This window comes from Notamacropus eugenii, chromosome 4 (assembly GCF_028372415.1).
Source record: "Notamacropus eugenii isolate mMacEug1 chromosome 4, mMacEug1.pri_v2, whole genome shotgun sequence".
Lineage (NCBI taxonomy): Eukaryota > Metazoa > Chordata > Mammalia > Diprotodontia > Macropodidae > Notamacropus > Notamacropus eugenii.
The window spans coordinates 291709052-291727543 of NC_092875.1; the positions used below are offsets into that span (position 1 = coordinate 291709052).

Below are 18492 nucleotides of genomic sequence, written 5' to 3' on the forward strand. Positions count from 1 at the left end.
CTGAGCTACAAAACTGGAAAAATAAATAAATCCGTAATCTTTGAACAGGAAGCAGACACACTGACTTTAAGTCAGTATACATGTTCTATAAAAGGGAAAAAATGAATAATGTTGCAAACATGTCCTCAAAGAAGATAGCACTTTATCCATTTACGTTTGCTCTGGTTTTACCTTTTAGCCTAAGAAAACTAACACCATACTGCTGACTAGAAAGGCATCTTGGTGTGGTGGATAGAATACTGGCCTTGGAGTCAGAAACACTTCTGACAGTAGCTGTGTGAACGAACCTGGGAAAGTCACAAACTCTCTGGCCTTCCGTTTCTTCATGTGTAAAATGAGGGAGCTGAATTCAATGATCTTTAAGTCCTTTCTAGCACCAGATCTATCATTCTGTAAACTGTTTTAATACCTTGTTTTGCAAAGTAACAACAACAAAAAATCGCCCATAATTTGAGAACCATCTGTTTACCGTCAGGCTTCATACCAGTGTGTCTTTCAGACTAGCTAGAAGCTAACCAACAAAAAAGTAAATAATCAGAGGATTCTGTTCTCCTGTCATAAGGCACTTATATTTACTGCTCTATCCTTTCTACCACATGAGAGAGAAATCTGTACATCTCTGTATACAAGGCTTAACAAAACAAGAGACTCAGACACTTGACACTTACTAGCTGTGTGACCCTGGGCATGTCACAATCCTGATTGCCTCACCAAAAAAAAAATAGAGCTAATCTATTATAAATATGAGAAATGTTCAATCTTGTGGTATGCTTAACATCAGGGTCCCTTGGCAGTCAGTATTTTTGAGGCATATTCACAAAAAATGTCTGTGTAATGTGTACATATTTCTTCTGACAAGTGAACAGTAATATTCTAAAATCACATCACCCCATAAAGCAGGCCACTTTACCCCATCCTATTCTAGGCAAATTCAGTAACAGAGAATACTTTCTACAGTGATTAGCGTTTGAGTGACAGAGATTTTTTAACAGAGCTGGACCCACAGTGGCTTTGGGGGCAACTTCTGGCTTTTCAAATATTTTTATAACTTCTTTTTAAAAATAAAGCAAAGTGGAGAGTTCCTGAGCTGCTTTATAATTCAGAGGTTGGGGGCAGAAAGAAAGGGAAGTAGAAGAAAGTGAGACAAAAGATGTGCAGAATCTTGCTTTTAATTAGACCTGACAACTAAATCTGACACGTAAATGTGAGCCACCGGAATTTAGAAATTTTTGATTATTAGTTGATTTATGAAAACCAGATTTTTACTTTTATATTCCTCTTCCTAAAAAAAATACAATTCAATCACTCTTGTAAGCACTTGCAATTACTGATGTGGAATAACATAATTCCACTTCAGTTTCTAAAGGTATGACAAAGCTTCAGGTAGAGGTACTAAAAAGCTTAAATGCTGCTGAGACGTCTTTCACCCATTATCAAGAAATTCTTTCCAATCTACAACAGGAATCCATGTGAAAAAGCAGGTTCTATGGTTCGCAGCTTCTCAATACTGGCACTCAATTGGCAGAACCTGTCATCCCTGTCTCATTTGCACTTTGTGACCTGCACATTTTCTCTGCTTTCCCACCACAATTACTTCATGCTGAAGGGGGAAAAAAAAGGGTACAGATTACCTGTGGGTCAGGCACAGGATACAAGGAACAAAGAGAGTTCTTGAAATCTACTTCATTCCATTTGGCAATTTGTGGATGGGCAAGTCAAGGAATTATAAAGGACTTGGATGAATTTTTTTCTTTACATACATTTTAACTAAAATTCTGTTTTATAGTAGGTAAGCAACAAATGACTTTGGTAACATATATATGCATATATGTTACATATATGATAATTATTGAATCAAAATGAAGAGAAGAAAGCTGGATTTCAAACAGAAAATGCAAAAAGAAAGTTTACCTTACCAGTGTTTTTAGAGGCTGACAATAAAAAAAAAAGGTACTTCAATGAATTTATTTTAGAATTCTTTATGACATAATCTTTAAAAAGTAATTAAAAAATAAAACTCTGTTTATACTAACTTGGAATCTAGCTTGCCCAAGATTGATTACATTATGGTAGATCAACTGAGCTAAGTTATTAACTATTCAAGCCTATTACTCTGTTTATATTGATAGTCATAAGATAGAGTGGCATAAAATAAATGCTTAGAGAGCCACATTTATATTATATTTCAACTTTTACTGAGAGCTTCTGTCAAGGATTTGCTAAGGGTAACAAACAGAAGTGTTTAAGTTATAGGAGAGTACTGACTGAAATTATAGTTAAAGTTTGGAGTATATTGCAAATCCTAGGATCTCCAAATTTCTCTTCTAGAATATGAAATATGATGAGTTAAGGAAGAAGGCATGTCCAAGATGTTACTTTAAAATATATGTGCTATAATAATTCATATGTAGGACTTTCCTCTCACAAATTAACTGAGCTCATGTAAGAATAGGAAAAAGTCATTCGCCTGTCAGATTTAGCATGTAATAGACTGGTCTCCTTTCCAATGGTTTCATGTAAAGAGAATCAATGCTTGGAAAGTACAATGTTAATGCAAAGTGTCAGTTTCACTATATTTTAAGAGCTTGGCCTTTCACACTATAAATACTATCTTTATCTTATGACCATGTTATATGTATATAAATACTGTATGTGTATGTACGTATGTAGAGGAGGAGGAGGAGAGTGTAGAAGGTGACTAATTAAAAGTAGAGGAATTTTCTATAAATGAAGTAATTAAAAGAAATGAAAATGAATGTGAAGTTGGTCAATAACAGGTCAAACATAAAGACAGAATTCCACTGAGAATTCTAGTACATATATTAATGAAGGTGCTACTGAAATTAGAGTTCTTGATCATTCACTTATTTTTTGCTTATTCAAGTCTCTTAAGTTTTTGTTTATTCTGAACATTTATAATGGATATATCAGTTTGCCCTTATTTGGTATAAATAATTAACATTTAGGCACCAATGTACATTTTTTCCAGAGGAAAGCTTCTTAAACTTTTGTATATCCTGGACCTCTTTTGCTAGTCTACTGAAGTTCATCAACCCTTTTTCAAAATAATGTTTTTAAATGCATAAAATAAGATTACAAAGGAACAATTATATTTAAATACAGTTATCAAAATGTTAAGAAGTTCAAGGACCCAAAGTTAAGCATCCCTAGAGAAATGAAATGCTTTTTTTGCTCTTATTTTAGTGTGTAAAATAACTTTACGGGATTTAGTATAGTGTAGGATTTTAGAGCACATGACTCTCTAACTGTTCAGTATTCATTCCACAGGAGTCTGACACCAGGTGAACATAGCAGCTTTGTTATCAATTAGTCTAGGAGAATGAGATTTTTTGCATATATTTGCATATATTCAAATGAAAAGAAGTAGAAGTGATAATTCATTAATATTCAATAGTCTTCTTATCTAAAAATGTCTAGCATATATTAGAAGGAAAGTGGGGAAAAAAGTAAGAGTACAAAGGTTTCATTTGTATAAAAAGAATTATTATCCAAGGAACAAAAAAAAAGTGAAAGAAAAGAAAGTCACTCATATCATGGCTAATACAAATGTCTTTTGAATGCTGAGGTAGAACTGGTCTTAGAAACACGTCTTTGATTTACTGCTACTCCGATTTCTCCATTTTCAATGGGTTTGCTCATCATTTTGCAAACGTAATTTGTCACTGGCACCAGTCAACGCTCTTTGTAAATTCTGTGGCTTTTCTTTTAGATCTATTATTCCTGCTGAGAGAATCTACTAAAGAAGAATTTTTCATACTGACACCCACTGTAGTCTTGCTGTGAATAACCACATTCCCATAAAAGTCATTCCCTTTATTGCAAACTTACTGCCAGAAGCAAGGGGAAGACATCCAAACCAGGAAACCTTTTATCCCTTTCTGCAATCACTTTTTTTTAACCCTTTATTCTATTCAAAGAACTGAAAAGAGGGGGGGAAAAGGGAGGCACAAGGCCTTCAAGGTGGACTTCAGCTACTCAGTCAATGTGCGTAAGGTTAGCCCTGCTGCTCTAACAATAAAGTATGTATATATGTGTACGTGTAGGTATGTGGGTATATAGAGATTGATTTGATCATGCTTTTTCCCTTCCAAAAACCATTTTTTATTTGAATATGTTAATCATATTGATATATCTTTATTTAGGAAAAATTATCATATTTTTTATGATGAAGCAATTAAAGCACCAAGATGTTAAAGAACCCTACCTCTCTTGTGCTCACCCCCATCCTGATAATGGAAAATTCAAGTGATTCCATTCAGTCCTTCACTCCAGATGGATTAATCTTTCTTAGAGAACAGATCAGCTTTCTTTACTGCTCAATAATACTCAGCTGCTTGGCATTCAAGGCTCTCCATAATACAGCACTAACATAACTTCAAAGTTCATCTCATAGTGTTTCACTTTATATACTCTAAGATTGAGCCCAATTATTCTCAGTTTGAGGAAAAAGTCTTATGTTTCCCCCATCTCTGAATCTTTGCTCATGTATTTTTTTCCCTGAGCACAGAACTCCCTTTTATCTTTTCCTATTGAAATCCTACCCATATGACTCAACTCAAATGCTACCATACTCCTTGTCACGTATTGTCTTTTCTTCCTTGTAAATCTTATTTTGTTCATACTTGTATTAACAATTATGCTCTCTTTTGTATCATAATCCATGTGTATATGTCTGCTCTTCCCCCGTAGCATGTAAACACACACACACACACACACACACATACACACACACACTCTTATGTATTTCTTCCAGAGTCTAGCACAGTGCTAAACACTGTAATACGGAAAATAAGTACAAAAGTTCTGAGGTTACTGTGGTGCATAACAGTTGGGGACAGCTTTAGGGAGGAGACAGGAATTGAGCTGTGGACAAAGTGGGGAACATACATTTTAAGGAGGAGGAGAGAATGCTAGCTAAGGCACAAAGAAAGAGACGAGCACGTTTTATGTCAAGGGTGGGAGGAAAGGAAATTGGACTGAATGAACAGTGTTGGGAATTAGTAGAATATATAATAGGGTAAGTAAAGTGGATACTGATTATAAAAAGCCTTCCGTGCCACAGACTCGGAGTGGATTTGATCTAATATAAATACATATAAATCTTTTGAGCAAGAGACTGGAATGATTAAAAATTGTTTTAAGAATATTAATTGGAGAATGGTGTGATAAATTTCAAGGAAGTTATCTGATCATCTAATGTAATCAATTAATAAAAGACAAGAACAGGGCAGTTTAAGTGAAACTAAAAGATACTAAAGTTATAAGAGGAAGGTTTCTCTAAAGCAGAACAGCTCCTTTATGGAGGATCAATGGGAAAGTATGTGTTTGAATACCATAGGATAAGAATTCCTGGAGGGGTTGCAGTTGGCAAGGCTGATGGGAATGCTCATATCGATGTGCTGCACTACTAGAGCATCAAAATTCAGAATACAATAGAGTGGGAGGCACAATAGGCAGGAATTCCCTTCAATTCAATAAGGATTTATTAAGCATACATTAGGTGCTGAGAGGCAAGGGGTGTGTGTGTGTGTGTGTGTGTGTGTGTGTGTGTGTGTATGTGTGTGTGTGTGTGTTTGTGTGTGTGCGCGCACGCACGTGTGTGTGTCCGTGTGTGTACATATATATGTAATAAGAAAGTTGCCCTCGTTCCTTGATTCCAAGGAAGTTAAAATAAATGGGGAAAGGCTTTAGCAAAAATGAGTGTGATGCAAAGAAGAGTGTGACAGGAACAAAGGAATTTCTCTAAGAAATAGAAAAAGAGGCCACTTTTTTTTACTGGGAACATCCTGGAAAGCTTCATGGAGGAGGTGACATCTGAGATGAAAGAGGGCTTAAAAGAAGAGGATAAGTTCAACAGGTGAAGGTAGGAGGAAGTGATCTAGGCAGGAGATGACATGGAAGATTTGGGAACAATCTAGTTTTGCAGAGATGTAGTGTGTGAAGGGAAATCGTGGGAATCAATGGTGAAAAGCGAGCTTGGAACCAGGTTCTGGAGCACCTTAAGTGAAAAGCTAAGGACTTTGTAGCTAGGTAACGCACTGGACAGAGTCCTGGATTTAGAATATGGAAGACCTGAATCTGAATCCTGCCTCAATCACGAACTGTTGGTGTAATCTTGGCCAAGTCCTCTCTCAGCCTTCATTTCCTTATTTGTAACAAGAACACCTACTTTACTGGGTTGCTAGGAAGATCAAATAGGATATCTGTGAAGCTCTTGTAAGTCTTAAAAGAGCATATGAATGTTAGCCATTATCATCATCACCATCCTTCTTTTCTTTCTCATTATTCTGCTGGCAAAGGGAATCATAAATATTTTGGGAAGTTAGGGGAGAAATGGATTCCAGAGGAGAGAAAATGAGGCTATTCTAATAATTTAATCTAACAATTAATCTAATAATAAAAAAATCTAATAATAACCTAATAATTCTAATAATCCAAGAGAAATGTGATGAAGGGTCCTGTCTCTGCGAGAGAGTAATGGAAAAGATGTGTGAGAACTGTATATGTAAGGAATTATCATTATGGTTATAAATTATATTTTTGTAAGTGGCAAGAACTACTCTATTCACTGATGATAAGTGTTGCTTACTTTAAAATTTAGATAAATTTATTTTTGTGTAATAAAGGAGGTAATATGATATATTTCCTTAATAAGAAAAATATTTTTAGCTTTTAACAACTTTGATAATCTCAGTGCTTATAGGCCAATCACCTCTTGTTTTTAAACTCTGAATTTTCATGAATCTCCTCACCTAAAAAGGACTTAAATCTTTTCCTAGTAATTCTCTATCTCATCAAAACTGGATGAAGATAAACTGAAAAACACCCAATCTCAAATAAACAGTTTGACCACTTTACCTGAGGCCAGAATCTTCTACTGGAGAACCTTCCATAGGGACTACAATGGAAGATGGGGAGAATTTCAACCATTTTTTTTTTTTGAGGATGAGGAAAAAAACTTTACAATTGAGCAATATGAAAACTTTCCCCTGCCCCGTGAAGTCGTGCAAGATCTCACTAGCAAGAGGAATCAGAGATTTTTTTCCTCCTCTTGTCTTTAAAAAAATGTTTGCATATTGAACTGGGTTGAGCTCAGATAGAGACTTTATTGTAATAGTGCTGAAATAGGAGAAGCCTCTTGAGACTGCAACCAAAACACACTTTGGGAAGTTGGAGTTCTTCTGCTCTATTCAAAGTTTTCTTTTTTCTAAAGGAGGACACCTTGTATTTTTTTCTACTAAGCAAACTTCCTAGCAAGGTAAAGAAATGTAGCTTTTTAAAAAATTACTCTTCCTCAGATTAAAATAATGATGCACACCTGTCAAAATCAAGGAATCTAGTCTAAATCAAAAGCCTGTCATAGATGACACTAAAAGGCCATCAGTTCAGACAGCTGAAATTTAACTTTCTTTTTTAGCATATGTGTCTAAGATTGACAGTATGTTTTCATGACTGCCTGCTCCTGGTCTGTGGATCAGGTATATATAGCCACATTAGAAAAATTCTCTTCCCTAAGTGGTATGCTTTAATTTAAAGAGGCAAGATACTAGCATAAAATGTTTGTTTCATACCAAAAGAATATGGCAGTGTTAAGGAGGTCAGTTCATAAGTGACTTAATATCAGCCTTTTCTGGAATAACACATAGTTATCTCTTCCACATTGCAACTTTCTCCATTGTGGTTTTGATATATTGTGAGTTGGCAAAAAAAAATTAAATGCGAATTTTGGGGGGAATTTTGCAGAAGCTGCAATGACAAAACAGTTTAGAAACTGAGAAATGCATAAAATATATGTATAATATTATATAATATCAACCCAGATTTTATAATAAAGTACTGTAAACATTCCATAAAAGAAAAAGAAAAAATTCAGACTTCTCTGGTACAAAGGGAGGGCCAAAATTTTATATGAATTTTCCAGATTGTATCCCCTAGACCCTACAATGTAGAAGGGATAACTATATGAATTATACAAATACATAAACTCAGAATTTATATTATATTTGAGAAAAGAAAGTAATTTTACGTAACTATAAGGTAAAACAAACATTTAGATGGGAAATAATAGTCCTCAACGTAGATGCTGCTTAGAGAATTCTACATTATAAATCACTTATTTGGTTATTTAAAATCATGATTATCTAGTGTTGGAAAAGATCTTAGAAGTCATAGCAGCAGAACCTGAAAGGCTACCTAGTCCAACCTCTTCATTTTACAGATGAGGAAACTAAGGCACAGGAAGGTTGATTGATTTGTCCAATGTTATACAGTATAAAGTGGCAGAGCTGGAATATGTGATTTACATCAAACTAAAGTCTTCTGACTGTGGAATTAATTTGCTCTTCACTATCCCATACTGCCTCCTTTCAATCATCCAATCTAATCTTTTTTATTTTATAAACAAAGAAACCGAGATTCAGAGAGTCGAGTGACTTGATCAAGGTCACATAGGTTGTTATAGATTTATATTGTTGGGCAGTTGGGTGGTACAGTGGATAAAGTGCCAGTCCAAATTCAGCTTCAGACACTGGTTGTATGACCGTAGGCAAGTCACTTAACCCTATTGGCCTCAGTTTCCTTATCTATAAAGAATGAATTAGAGAAGGAAATGGGAAACCACTCTGGTATCTTTTGTCAAGAAAACTCCAAATGGGTTCACGAAGAGTCAGACACAACTGAAAAACAACTGAATAACAAATTATAATTGTACTTGGCTTCTCACATGTGATACTCTCCATCTCCCAACTCCATGCCTTTGTACTGGCTGTCCCCCATAGCTGGAATATTCTCCTTTCTCACCTCTACCTCATGGCACTCCAGATTTCCTTGAAGAGTCAGCCGAAATTTCATCTTAAATTTCTTGGTTCCAAATGCAACCCCTTTCTCTGCTCTACACTCTGCCCCTGGACCTCAAACTATGCCCCTGCTTTCTCTCTGAGGTAATTTCCCACTTATGTTGCATGCATTCTGTATACACACAGTGATTTGCATGCTGTCTCCTTTGTTGGGATGTATACACCTTCTTGGGAGGACAGAGATGGTGTTTTGTCTTTCTTTTGCATACCCAGAACTTGGTACAAAGTCTATCACGTAGTAAGAGTTTAATAAACATTTATAGACTGAATGACTACCTACATCACAGGACTGTTGGGAGCATGAAATGATGTAAAGAACTCTGTAGCTGTTCAGTTGTTTTTTAGTCATGTCTGACTCTTTGTGACCCGATGTGGGGTTTTCTTGGCAAAGATACTGGAGTAGTTGGCCATTTCCTTCTCCACCTCATTTTACAAATGAACTGAGGCAAACACGATTAAGTGACTTGACAGCTAGTAAGTATCTAAGGCTAGATTTGAACTCAGGAAGATGAATCTTCCTAACTTTAGGTTCCAGTGCTCTATCAATGCTCCACCTAGCTGCCCACATTATAAATAGTGCTATCCAATTGTTACCCACAACTATGAGCTTTTTTCACTCAGCAAAAGCCTTTTCTGGTAGTTATAATATCTGGGCTATATGTTATTCACATAATAAAGGCAGGTATCCATGGCTGTGAGCTGGACATGGTCAACAACAGTGCCCTCACTTATAATTACAGAGCAGATGGCACAAGATTAAAGGAAGTTAGAGGAGCATAAACTGTGGGTGGTGTAGGTGTGCCTGGAACCCAGTATCTTTTCCAAATTTAGTGTTATTAGTGGTAAATTTAGAGCCTCAAACCCTTCAGCCCTCCCTCTTCCACATACTTACTGTCCTGAGTCATGCCCCTATCCCTTATATAGGGTGGTAAGAAGTTTGAGAAGCCCTCCTGGAAAAGAAAATGCAAACCACTCCAGTATCTTTGCCAAGAAAACCCCACAGACAGCATGGTGTACAGGTCATGAAGAGTTGGACATGACTGACTGACTGAACAACAACAAGAAATTAGAAAAGTGGTTCCTAAACTTTATGGCCTCTCCTTTACCTCTAAAAAATTACTGAGGATCTCTCAAAGAGCTTTCATTTATATGGGTCATAGCTACTGATATTTGCTGGATTAGAAATGAAAACATCTTAGTATTATTCTGAAACTAGTTTTGACTTCTTGGACCTCATGGAAGGGTTTAGACTTAGAACATTATTTTTAAGACCTTAGCTCTCATGTTTTAATCATCTTTGTAAGCACCCCCTGTGTCTAGAACACAGTAGGTATGCAATAAATGTTTATCAAATGAATGTATTTAACTTGTGCTAAGTCTCTAATTGTAGACTAAATTTTTATCATATTTCTGACACAAACTGCAACAAAATAATGATGAAAGGAGTCTTTGAATGTATCTTTATAACTTTCAGTTTTTGATGGAAATACAACCAAATCTTATGAAACTGAAGTAACAGGCATAATGTTAAAAAAAAATTAAATAATAATAACAAAAATAGCAATAGAATGACTGAATTGTTGCCTTATCAATTGCATTGTTGGCAAAAACAATTTCTTTTCATGATTAAAATAGATATGCTTCATCCAAAGTACATACAGGAGAGGAGAAACTGAACCATACAAAACAATTGATAATAAAAGATCACTTCTCTTTACAACAGAAATACATTATGCCATAATCACAATTGCCGCCCTTCTAAGGGACTGCAAAGACCACACGGTCTATCCAATAAATACATGAAGAATTCCCTCCACAATATATTGCCAAAGATGTCTTCCAGGCTTGGCTTCAAGACTTCCAGTGCCAAGAAATCCACAGCCTCTTTCTAATTTTAGATACCTCTAATTATTAGGAATTCCCCCCGATATCACACCTAGTCTGTTTGTCTAACACCATCACCCACTGCTCCTACTTCTCTCCTTTAGGAACGAGCAGAACAAATATAAACCTCTTTTCACATGACAGCTCTTCAAATATTTTAACACATGTTCCAATGCCACCTTCATCATATGTTCCCTAAACTTAATCATCTCCATTTCTTTAAAATAGTCTTCACATATCGTGATCATAGAGTCCTTTGACCATCCTGGTCATTCTTAATTTATCATTATTAAATTTGAGGAGGAGTCCTCAGTATGAAACAAAATGCTCCAGATGTGGTATAAGTAAGACCATAATGGGAATATCATCTCTCTGGTTCCAACTGCTGTCTCTCATAATGTAGCTACAGATTGTAATTAGCTTTCTTAGATGCCACATCACACTGTTGACTCATAGTTTGTAGTTCTCCAAAACTCAGGTCTTATCAAAACAAACTGATACTTAGCCTTCCTCCATCTGGTTATGAAGTTGATGTCTGTGAACCCAACTTAAGCAAGCTGAGAAACCAAGATGCTGAAGGTCCGTGAGTTCATATCATATGAGGACTGGTTGAAGGAAAAAGGCATATTCAGTCTAAAGATGAAAGAACTCATGAGGGAAGACATAGAGTGAGGACTGTTTGCATGTATGAGTTGGACTAGATGGCCACTGACTTAAAAACCCACCACTCTTTAGACTATTTCTCAAAGCTTCCTTTGAATCCTGGGAATATAATTGCTATATCAATACAAAGCACTTTAATTATAATTCTATATCTAATGTGGGTGATTATAATTTCAACACTATTTGTCCACCTTTCATTACCAACAACACCTAAACATGAGATTTAAAGAAACAGTTATCAAGTTAAAATTCTAAAGTATACAACAAACAATCATCCTTATTTGTGAGGTCACAAATTATGAAGGTAAATCCGGCATCTGGGCGGAAGTCTTTGGGGAAATTCTTAACAGCGACATAATTTAGTTAACTACTTAGGCATGGTTAAATTCTAGTCTAGGTAATGACAACATCTTCTTGCTCTCATGCTGCCTAGTGGGAAAATGGTCAGGGCATTGGCTGAAGTGCTGGAAATTTTAATTCAAGATTTATTTTTGGCTTCTGGATTTCTACTCTCCTCTTGCCCCCTCCTCTCTTCCAGTTCCTTTGTTCACTGAAGCGCTGCTCAAAGGGAAGGGAGTGGGGGTAGGAGCTAAGATAACAGAACAAAGTAGAGGTAGTAGCCCTGAGGCAGCAAAAGCTTGAATGTGGCCAGTCATGAGTATCAGGCATAATGAAGACTCCCTGCCTTCAACAGAGTTGGAGACAGTGTCAATAACACCAGCAATTATCAGAAGATTTAAATTGAGACATTTTTCAAAATCAAAGAGAAAAAAAATCAATAATAAACTTTTGCTTTATTATTATTATTTTTAAATATTCAGGTCTATACAAAACCTTTTTTTCCTCTCTTCCACAATGGAAATGACTAACAAGAGCACTAGTCTGTGACAAGTTAAATGAAAACATTAAGGTTTCCTGAAGGCCTTTCCCTCCAGCTCTATTTGGAGACATACACTATTGTCTTACAAGAAGGATCTGATGGAAGGAACTCTCTTTTTTTTCAGTCGGAAAGAGTAATACTGCTCATGTAAAGGAATTGTGAAACTCCATTTCCATACTGTCATTCTAATAAATGACTTCCATATAAGTACCATCATATCGCACATGGAGACATTTATTGTAAAATGATCTGCAGGATGTTCCTCAGTCTCATCAATAGCAAAGTCAGAGTATGTAAGACACCATTCACGGGTGGAGAAATCACAAATTCTAAAAATAATTTGACCTATATGTCACTCATGAGCTTACATGTTAAACATTTTTAATATCACAGAACAAAACCTGCTGTGGGTTGGTTCGGGAATGAATGTCAAGCAAGATTTATTTATTATTATGTCATATACATTTTAAACAAAATTAAATGCTCTCCAAATTTGTTTAAAAATGAAAAGTTTTGTCAGTTATTGCGCAGGCCTCAAAATTCATTTGAAAAAATATCTTAAGTTGGTTTATTACACTTTAGCCCTTTTAAGCTCCCACAGCAAATCACCATTTTAAATACATACCAACATAACACAAAAGTTACTGGCAACTCTTCATTCAGTGTACTTCATTATGCAGAATATTTAATATGCCAAAGATGTAGGAGAAAAAAAAACTAAATTATGCAGAGGGGTAGCTGGCAGTAACTTAAGGTTTTATAAAGAGAATTAAGGCCAATATTCTTCTTTTTTTTTAAAATATAGTTCAGATATCACACTTCAGGCTAACCAACAAATTGTTAACCTCCTTGAAATTACTTCTACTGTAGGCTTAAAATGCTAAAAACATACAATTTAAATAAATTAAAACATTCAAGTCCCCTACCACACTACACTGCTAATTGGAGTGTGAAATCAGGCATTACCACATCATTCCTGCCTGATGAGATAATTTGGGTCCTCTTAAGAGCATTATACCAATATATTTATTTTCGCCACTAAGTAACATTTTCTTAAAGAAACCAAGTATGACTAATAACGGATTCCACTTCTGTCGTATTACATATGAATGAAATGAAGGACTGAAATGAGCAAAAAGATGAACCTACTTATTCAAATGCTGGAAAAAACTGGAGCAAGTACCTGGAATTTCTGATAACATATGCCAAAGATATCTATTTATTATACATTTCAGAGTGTACTTAAATGAGTCATGATTGACTCATCAATATGGGGGGAAAACCCTAAAGAATCAGCTTTTGCAAGACAAACATTTTATGTTTTAGCTAATGTTTCATTACCCTTAAGAACCAATGTTAAAAATTTAGTTCAAATATTTTCACATTCTTCCTTCTAATCTACTTCACTTTTCAGAAATAGTCAGCATTAATATTGCTTTTCATTTAATCCTACATAAATACTTTTTTCCGTTATTAAAGCACTCATTTTTAATATACTTTCAGCTTTGGAAGAGTACTATTTTAAGTGATGTCCACACACACACACACACACACACATACACACACACACACATCAGTGTGGCTGAAATCATCTCAAACAAATCTGACTGAATTTGTGGGGTTAAAGTATACACGAGGCCAATACCAGTTTTCCCAAATTTTCCCTTTTCAGTTCATTGTTTTGGCATCTTACAGACATAGATTGGCCATTTTATAAGCTTTGGTTAAACCGTACCAAATTACGGCTAATTTCTTCTTGATGCGTACTATTAACACCCATTAACGTCAATAAGGGTTACATGGTTATATCCAGGACAGAATTAAAGACTCTTCTGTATCATTAGAAACAAATGGAAACTTTGTAAAAGGCATTTTAACGTACCAGTAAAATATGGAATGACTTTTGCTGCTCTCTTATGGAGCGAAACACAACCATGAATTAAAAACATCTTTTGAAAACAAGTATAATTATTAATCTTTTCTAAAAGCCTGAGAATAAATCCTGAACACTTCACTCACTTTTAGAACAGTTTTTTGTGTTAAGCAGCAATGGCTTACATCGAGTTTTCTTAATGAAAGCAAACACTCTAAAATGCAAGAAATCTTGTATTTTGCTTTAAGTGTAAAAATAAATACTTCACTTAGGAATGGAAGAAAAAATAAAGCACATTTAAATAATTTTATTGCACTGTAAGTTGCCAGTTCGTCTGCGAGTAGTTTCTTTGCAGATGAAAAGAAATCAAAATATAGGACAGATGTTGAGCAAACCACATTTAAGTTCTGTCACACACTGGCATTTTCCAAATGATTTTGGCTCATCTATTAAATAAGGTGCATTTTGCTTGATTTTAAAAAGGGAAACATGAGGAAATATTTAAAGGCCAATTGCTGCCAATTAACTTTGATCAGCAAAAGTTGTATTTGAATCCTTCGGATTCCTTCTCCTGTCTGAAATAACATACATTTATAAGATCTAGCAAAACAACAACTTGATGATTAATGCCTGTTGGCAGCCCTACCACAAGCTTGCTTAACGGCAGGATTTTAAATAAACAACTGTCTATATTAAGATGAGAGTGAAATGTAGCCATGGTCATGTTTTGTCATAATGAAGATAGAAGCAGCAGCCATTTCTTTGCTTTTAGAAGGTGAACTACTCGAGATCATAGAAGGATCAGGTCCCTCAGTGGCCATAACAGTTTTCACCACAATCTTTCAAAGTTGTCAAGAGGAAAACAAAGTCATAAAGTAATAAGAAAGTCACTGGCATCTGGACACATGGATTGCTAGTGCAGCAGATACCAGAAGGCCAAGCAAGAAACCTCATTATCTTGAGACTGAGCCTGCTACCAAGCAGCGCAAGGCTGCAAAGGAATATGCTTCTGAAAATGACAACATCCGAAAACAGATGATTTGTTTCTGGTTCTAAGGCTGAACTTCCTCATACTGGAAGGCAACTGAGAAATCTGTAGCTTTCTACTACAAATCTGTAGAAGTCAAAGTTTAATATTTGATGCCTAGATATTAAATTTTAATGTTTCTATATAATTATGTCATACACTACCTTACATACTCATCTATTCAGATAAGAACACAAGGAAGACTGATGATAAAATGCATTGATGCAGTTAAGCTAAACTTCACCAGTCCTATTTCGTTTAATGTAATACCCCACCATTGCCTGTCAGGTCTACCATAGTTTTATGTGATATAATAGGGAACGAATGCTAAATGGCTGACATAAAATAATTACTACTTACTTCTAAATCATTAAAGAACAGATGTGTGTCTGCCAAATTGAAAATCATTTCTTCCATTCTCAGTCCAAGTGAAACAGAAGTAGGTGGATCCTAGAAGAAGAATTTTTAAAAGTCAGTAACATGCCTCCTTCTGTTATATGAAATCTTACATGATTTCAAATGAGATCTGGCTCTCAGTTCAGAAGAAGGAATAGTAAGACTTTTGGACTGCAAGCAAAACTTAAAATATGCCACTGAGTATATTAAATTAACAAGCATCTAAACATTATGTTACAGAAGCAACCAAATGCCTAAAACGTTATTTTATGAGACTTGACTGTCTCATAAAGAAAATAATTCTCGACCATGGCACTACAAATGATTTAAAATTTAAAGACAGTCATATAAAGTGCAGCAAAGCCAGTTACAGAAACATTTATTTAAAAGAATAAAAGCACTACATGCTTAATAAATCCAGAAAACCAACCACCCCATAGTCTCAATAACTTGACAACTCACTGAATTTAACTTCTCATTCATAAATATCAGGAACTAGCTACAACAAAAAATTGAATTACAAAATATATTATTTTACTCTCAATATATTGTAGTAAGAACACATGAATGTCCACTGGTAACAGTATTTGGTCTGAGTCATTATGGGAAACAAGTGAGGGCTGGTGCAATAAGCCACACAGGCACAGACAATCTGCCATCTATCCGGCCAACACATAGTCAGCACTATAAGACACAGCCATGTCTGTCAATCAATAGATGGTTGTCCATGACTGAAATGTACATTCAGTCTGCCAAATGATGCCTAGGAAATCTGACCCAGTACCCAATAAGGACTGAGAAGACAGACTGCTCCATCCTCCCTGCCCCCTACCATTCCTTGGATTCCTCATAGCTGGTCTGAACCCAGTATGTTCTTGGGATCCTCTGGCACTGAGGACAAACCCATGTGTTTTTCATGATGTGAAGTCACTGCTGCTTCCCCTTTCAGACCTTTTATTAAATCAAGGAATCAAAGGGCACGGTGCAGCAATGTTGATGTTCTTATATGCCTTTATAACAGTCGAACAATAGCAGTGCTACCTTACCTTGGCATGGAAGTTTTAACTTGCTGAGTATTTCCATAGCTACAGTTTTTATGCTTCCCTAACATCCTTGTCAAGTACACAAGTAATCTGAAGAGGAAACTAAAGAATGAAAGGATAGGATTCTTCTGTATTGCATGAAGCGAGTGGAGGATTTGTCCAATCACAGCTCTGTCTCTATGCCTTACATAAAGTAGATACTTAAAAAAAATTGCTGAACTCTGTTAAATGGTGCCCCAGGCAGAAGAATACGAATTTAATGTGTTACTCCTTTTCACATAAAGCCATGGCTGGCAGAATCACTGCTCAAGTTTATTTTAAATTTCAAGTCTCTGTTCATCTCCTTTTCTTATTCTCTATGTGCCCCAATCCAGCTGCCCCTTCCAGGTCCAGTTGGAGTCCACTTCTCCTTCAAGGATTTGAGAGATAGGATAGTGTAGTTTTAGAAAGAGTGCTGAACCAGGAGTCATGAGGTCTGGGTTCAAGTGCCGGCTCTGCTGCTAACTTGCTTACTGTTCTTGGTAAAGTCCTTTTATTTTTCTATCTATCTTTATTCCAATTATAAAAAGATAGAGCTGGACTAGATAATTTTGGAGTTTCTTTTCAAATCTGAAACTCTATGATTTTATGATCCTGCTACACCAACTTCATCCTTTTCTGAATTTCCATGGAATTTATTGTCTATATAACTAAATTCAGTATATAAACATACACTGCAATGCAGTTTACTACATCTCACTTGTGCATTTTCTTACAGTTCAATTCAATTCAACAAGCATCATGCTGGTCCTGGGAATACACAGAAAAAATGAAAACCAGTTCTTGCCTTGAAGACATTTATAGTCTCAGTGGGGTGGAAGGGAGGGAGAAAAGCTTGTAAGCACATTATAGACATCTAAGTTACACACTGCTGGACCTGGAGTCCAGAAGACCAGAGTTTAGATCTTGCCTCCAACACTTACTAGCTGTGTAACTTTGGGTAAGTGATTTCACCTCTATCTGCCTCAGTTTCCTCATCTATAAAATAGGGATAAGAGCACCTACCTCCCAGGGTTGTTGTGAGGGTCTAATAAGATTTTTGTAAAGGGCTTTGCAAACTTTAAAGGGCTAATATAAATGATATTATCAGTAGTAGTAATAGTAGTGGCAGTATTAATAGTGGTGGTAGTAGTAATAGTGGTAGTAGTAGTAGTAGTAGTAGTAAAAGTAGTGGTAGTAGGAGTAGTAGGAGTAATAGTAGCGGTAGCTAGGTGGCTCAATGGATAGATTGCCCAACCTGGAGTCAGGAATATTCTTCTTTTTGAGTTCAAATCTGGCCTCAGACACTTACTAGCTTTATGACTCTGGACAAATCACTTAACCCTGTTTCCCTCTCTTTCCTCCTCTATAAAATGAGCTGGAGAAGGAAATGGCAAACCAGTCTAGGATCTTTTACAAGAAAACTCTAGAGAGGGTCACAGAGTCCATCATGACTGAAATGACTTAAAAACAAATCATTACCATCATCGTAGTCATTGTTATTATTTAGCAGCTAGATTACAGGCATCTAGTGGGCAGTAGTATAACTCATAATAATAGCAGCTAGCATTTATATAGTCCTTTGAAGTTTGCAGAGAGGATTACTTGTGTTAGCTCATTTGATCTCCATAATAGCCCTACAAAGTAGGTGCTCTTATTAACTCCATTTTACAAATGGGGAAACTAAGACTGACAGAAGTTAACTGACTTGCCCAGTGTCTGAAGTAGGTTCTTTCTTTCTTATTCCAAGCCCAGAATTCTATCTCTTATGCCACCGAATCGTCCCTGTCATTTTATCCCTCTCAATGATTACCACAGTGCTATGTAGACAA

At 35.8% G+C, this 18492-nt stretch overlaps 1 protein-coding gene across 8 annotated transcripts in view; it reads right to left on the reverse strand.

Annotated features, from left to right (window-relative positions):
• Positions 1-18492, reverse strand: part of EYA1 (EYA transcriptional coactivator and phosphatase 1) — a 377709-nt gene that overhangs the window by 34179 nt on the left and 325038 nt on the right. For all 8 annotated transcript variants that reach the window (XM_072604857.1, XM_072604859.1, XM_072604856.1 and 5 more), the window contains one exon: positions 15564-15653. In XM_072604857.1, coding sequence (XP_072460958.1) covers positions 15564-15653 — 90 coding nt within the window. The remainder of the gene's footprint in view (positions 1-15563; positions 15654-18492) is intronic.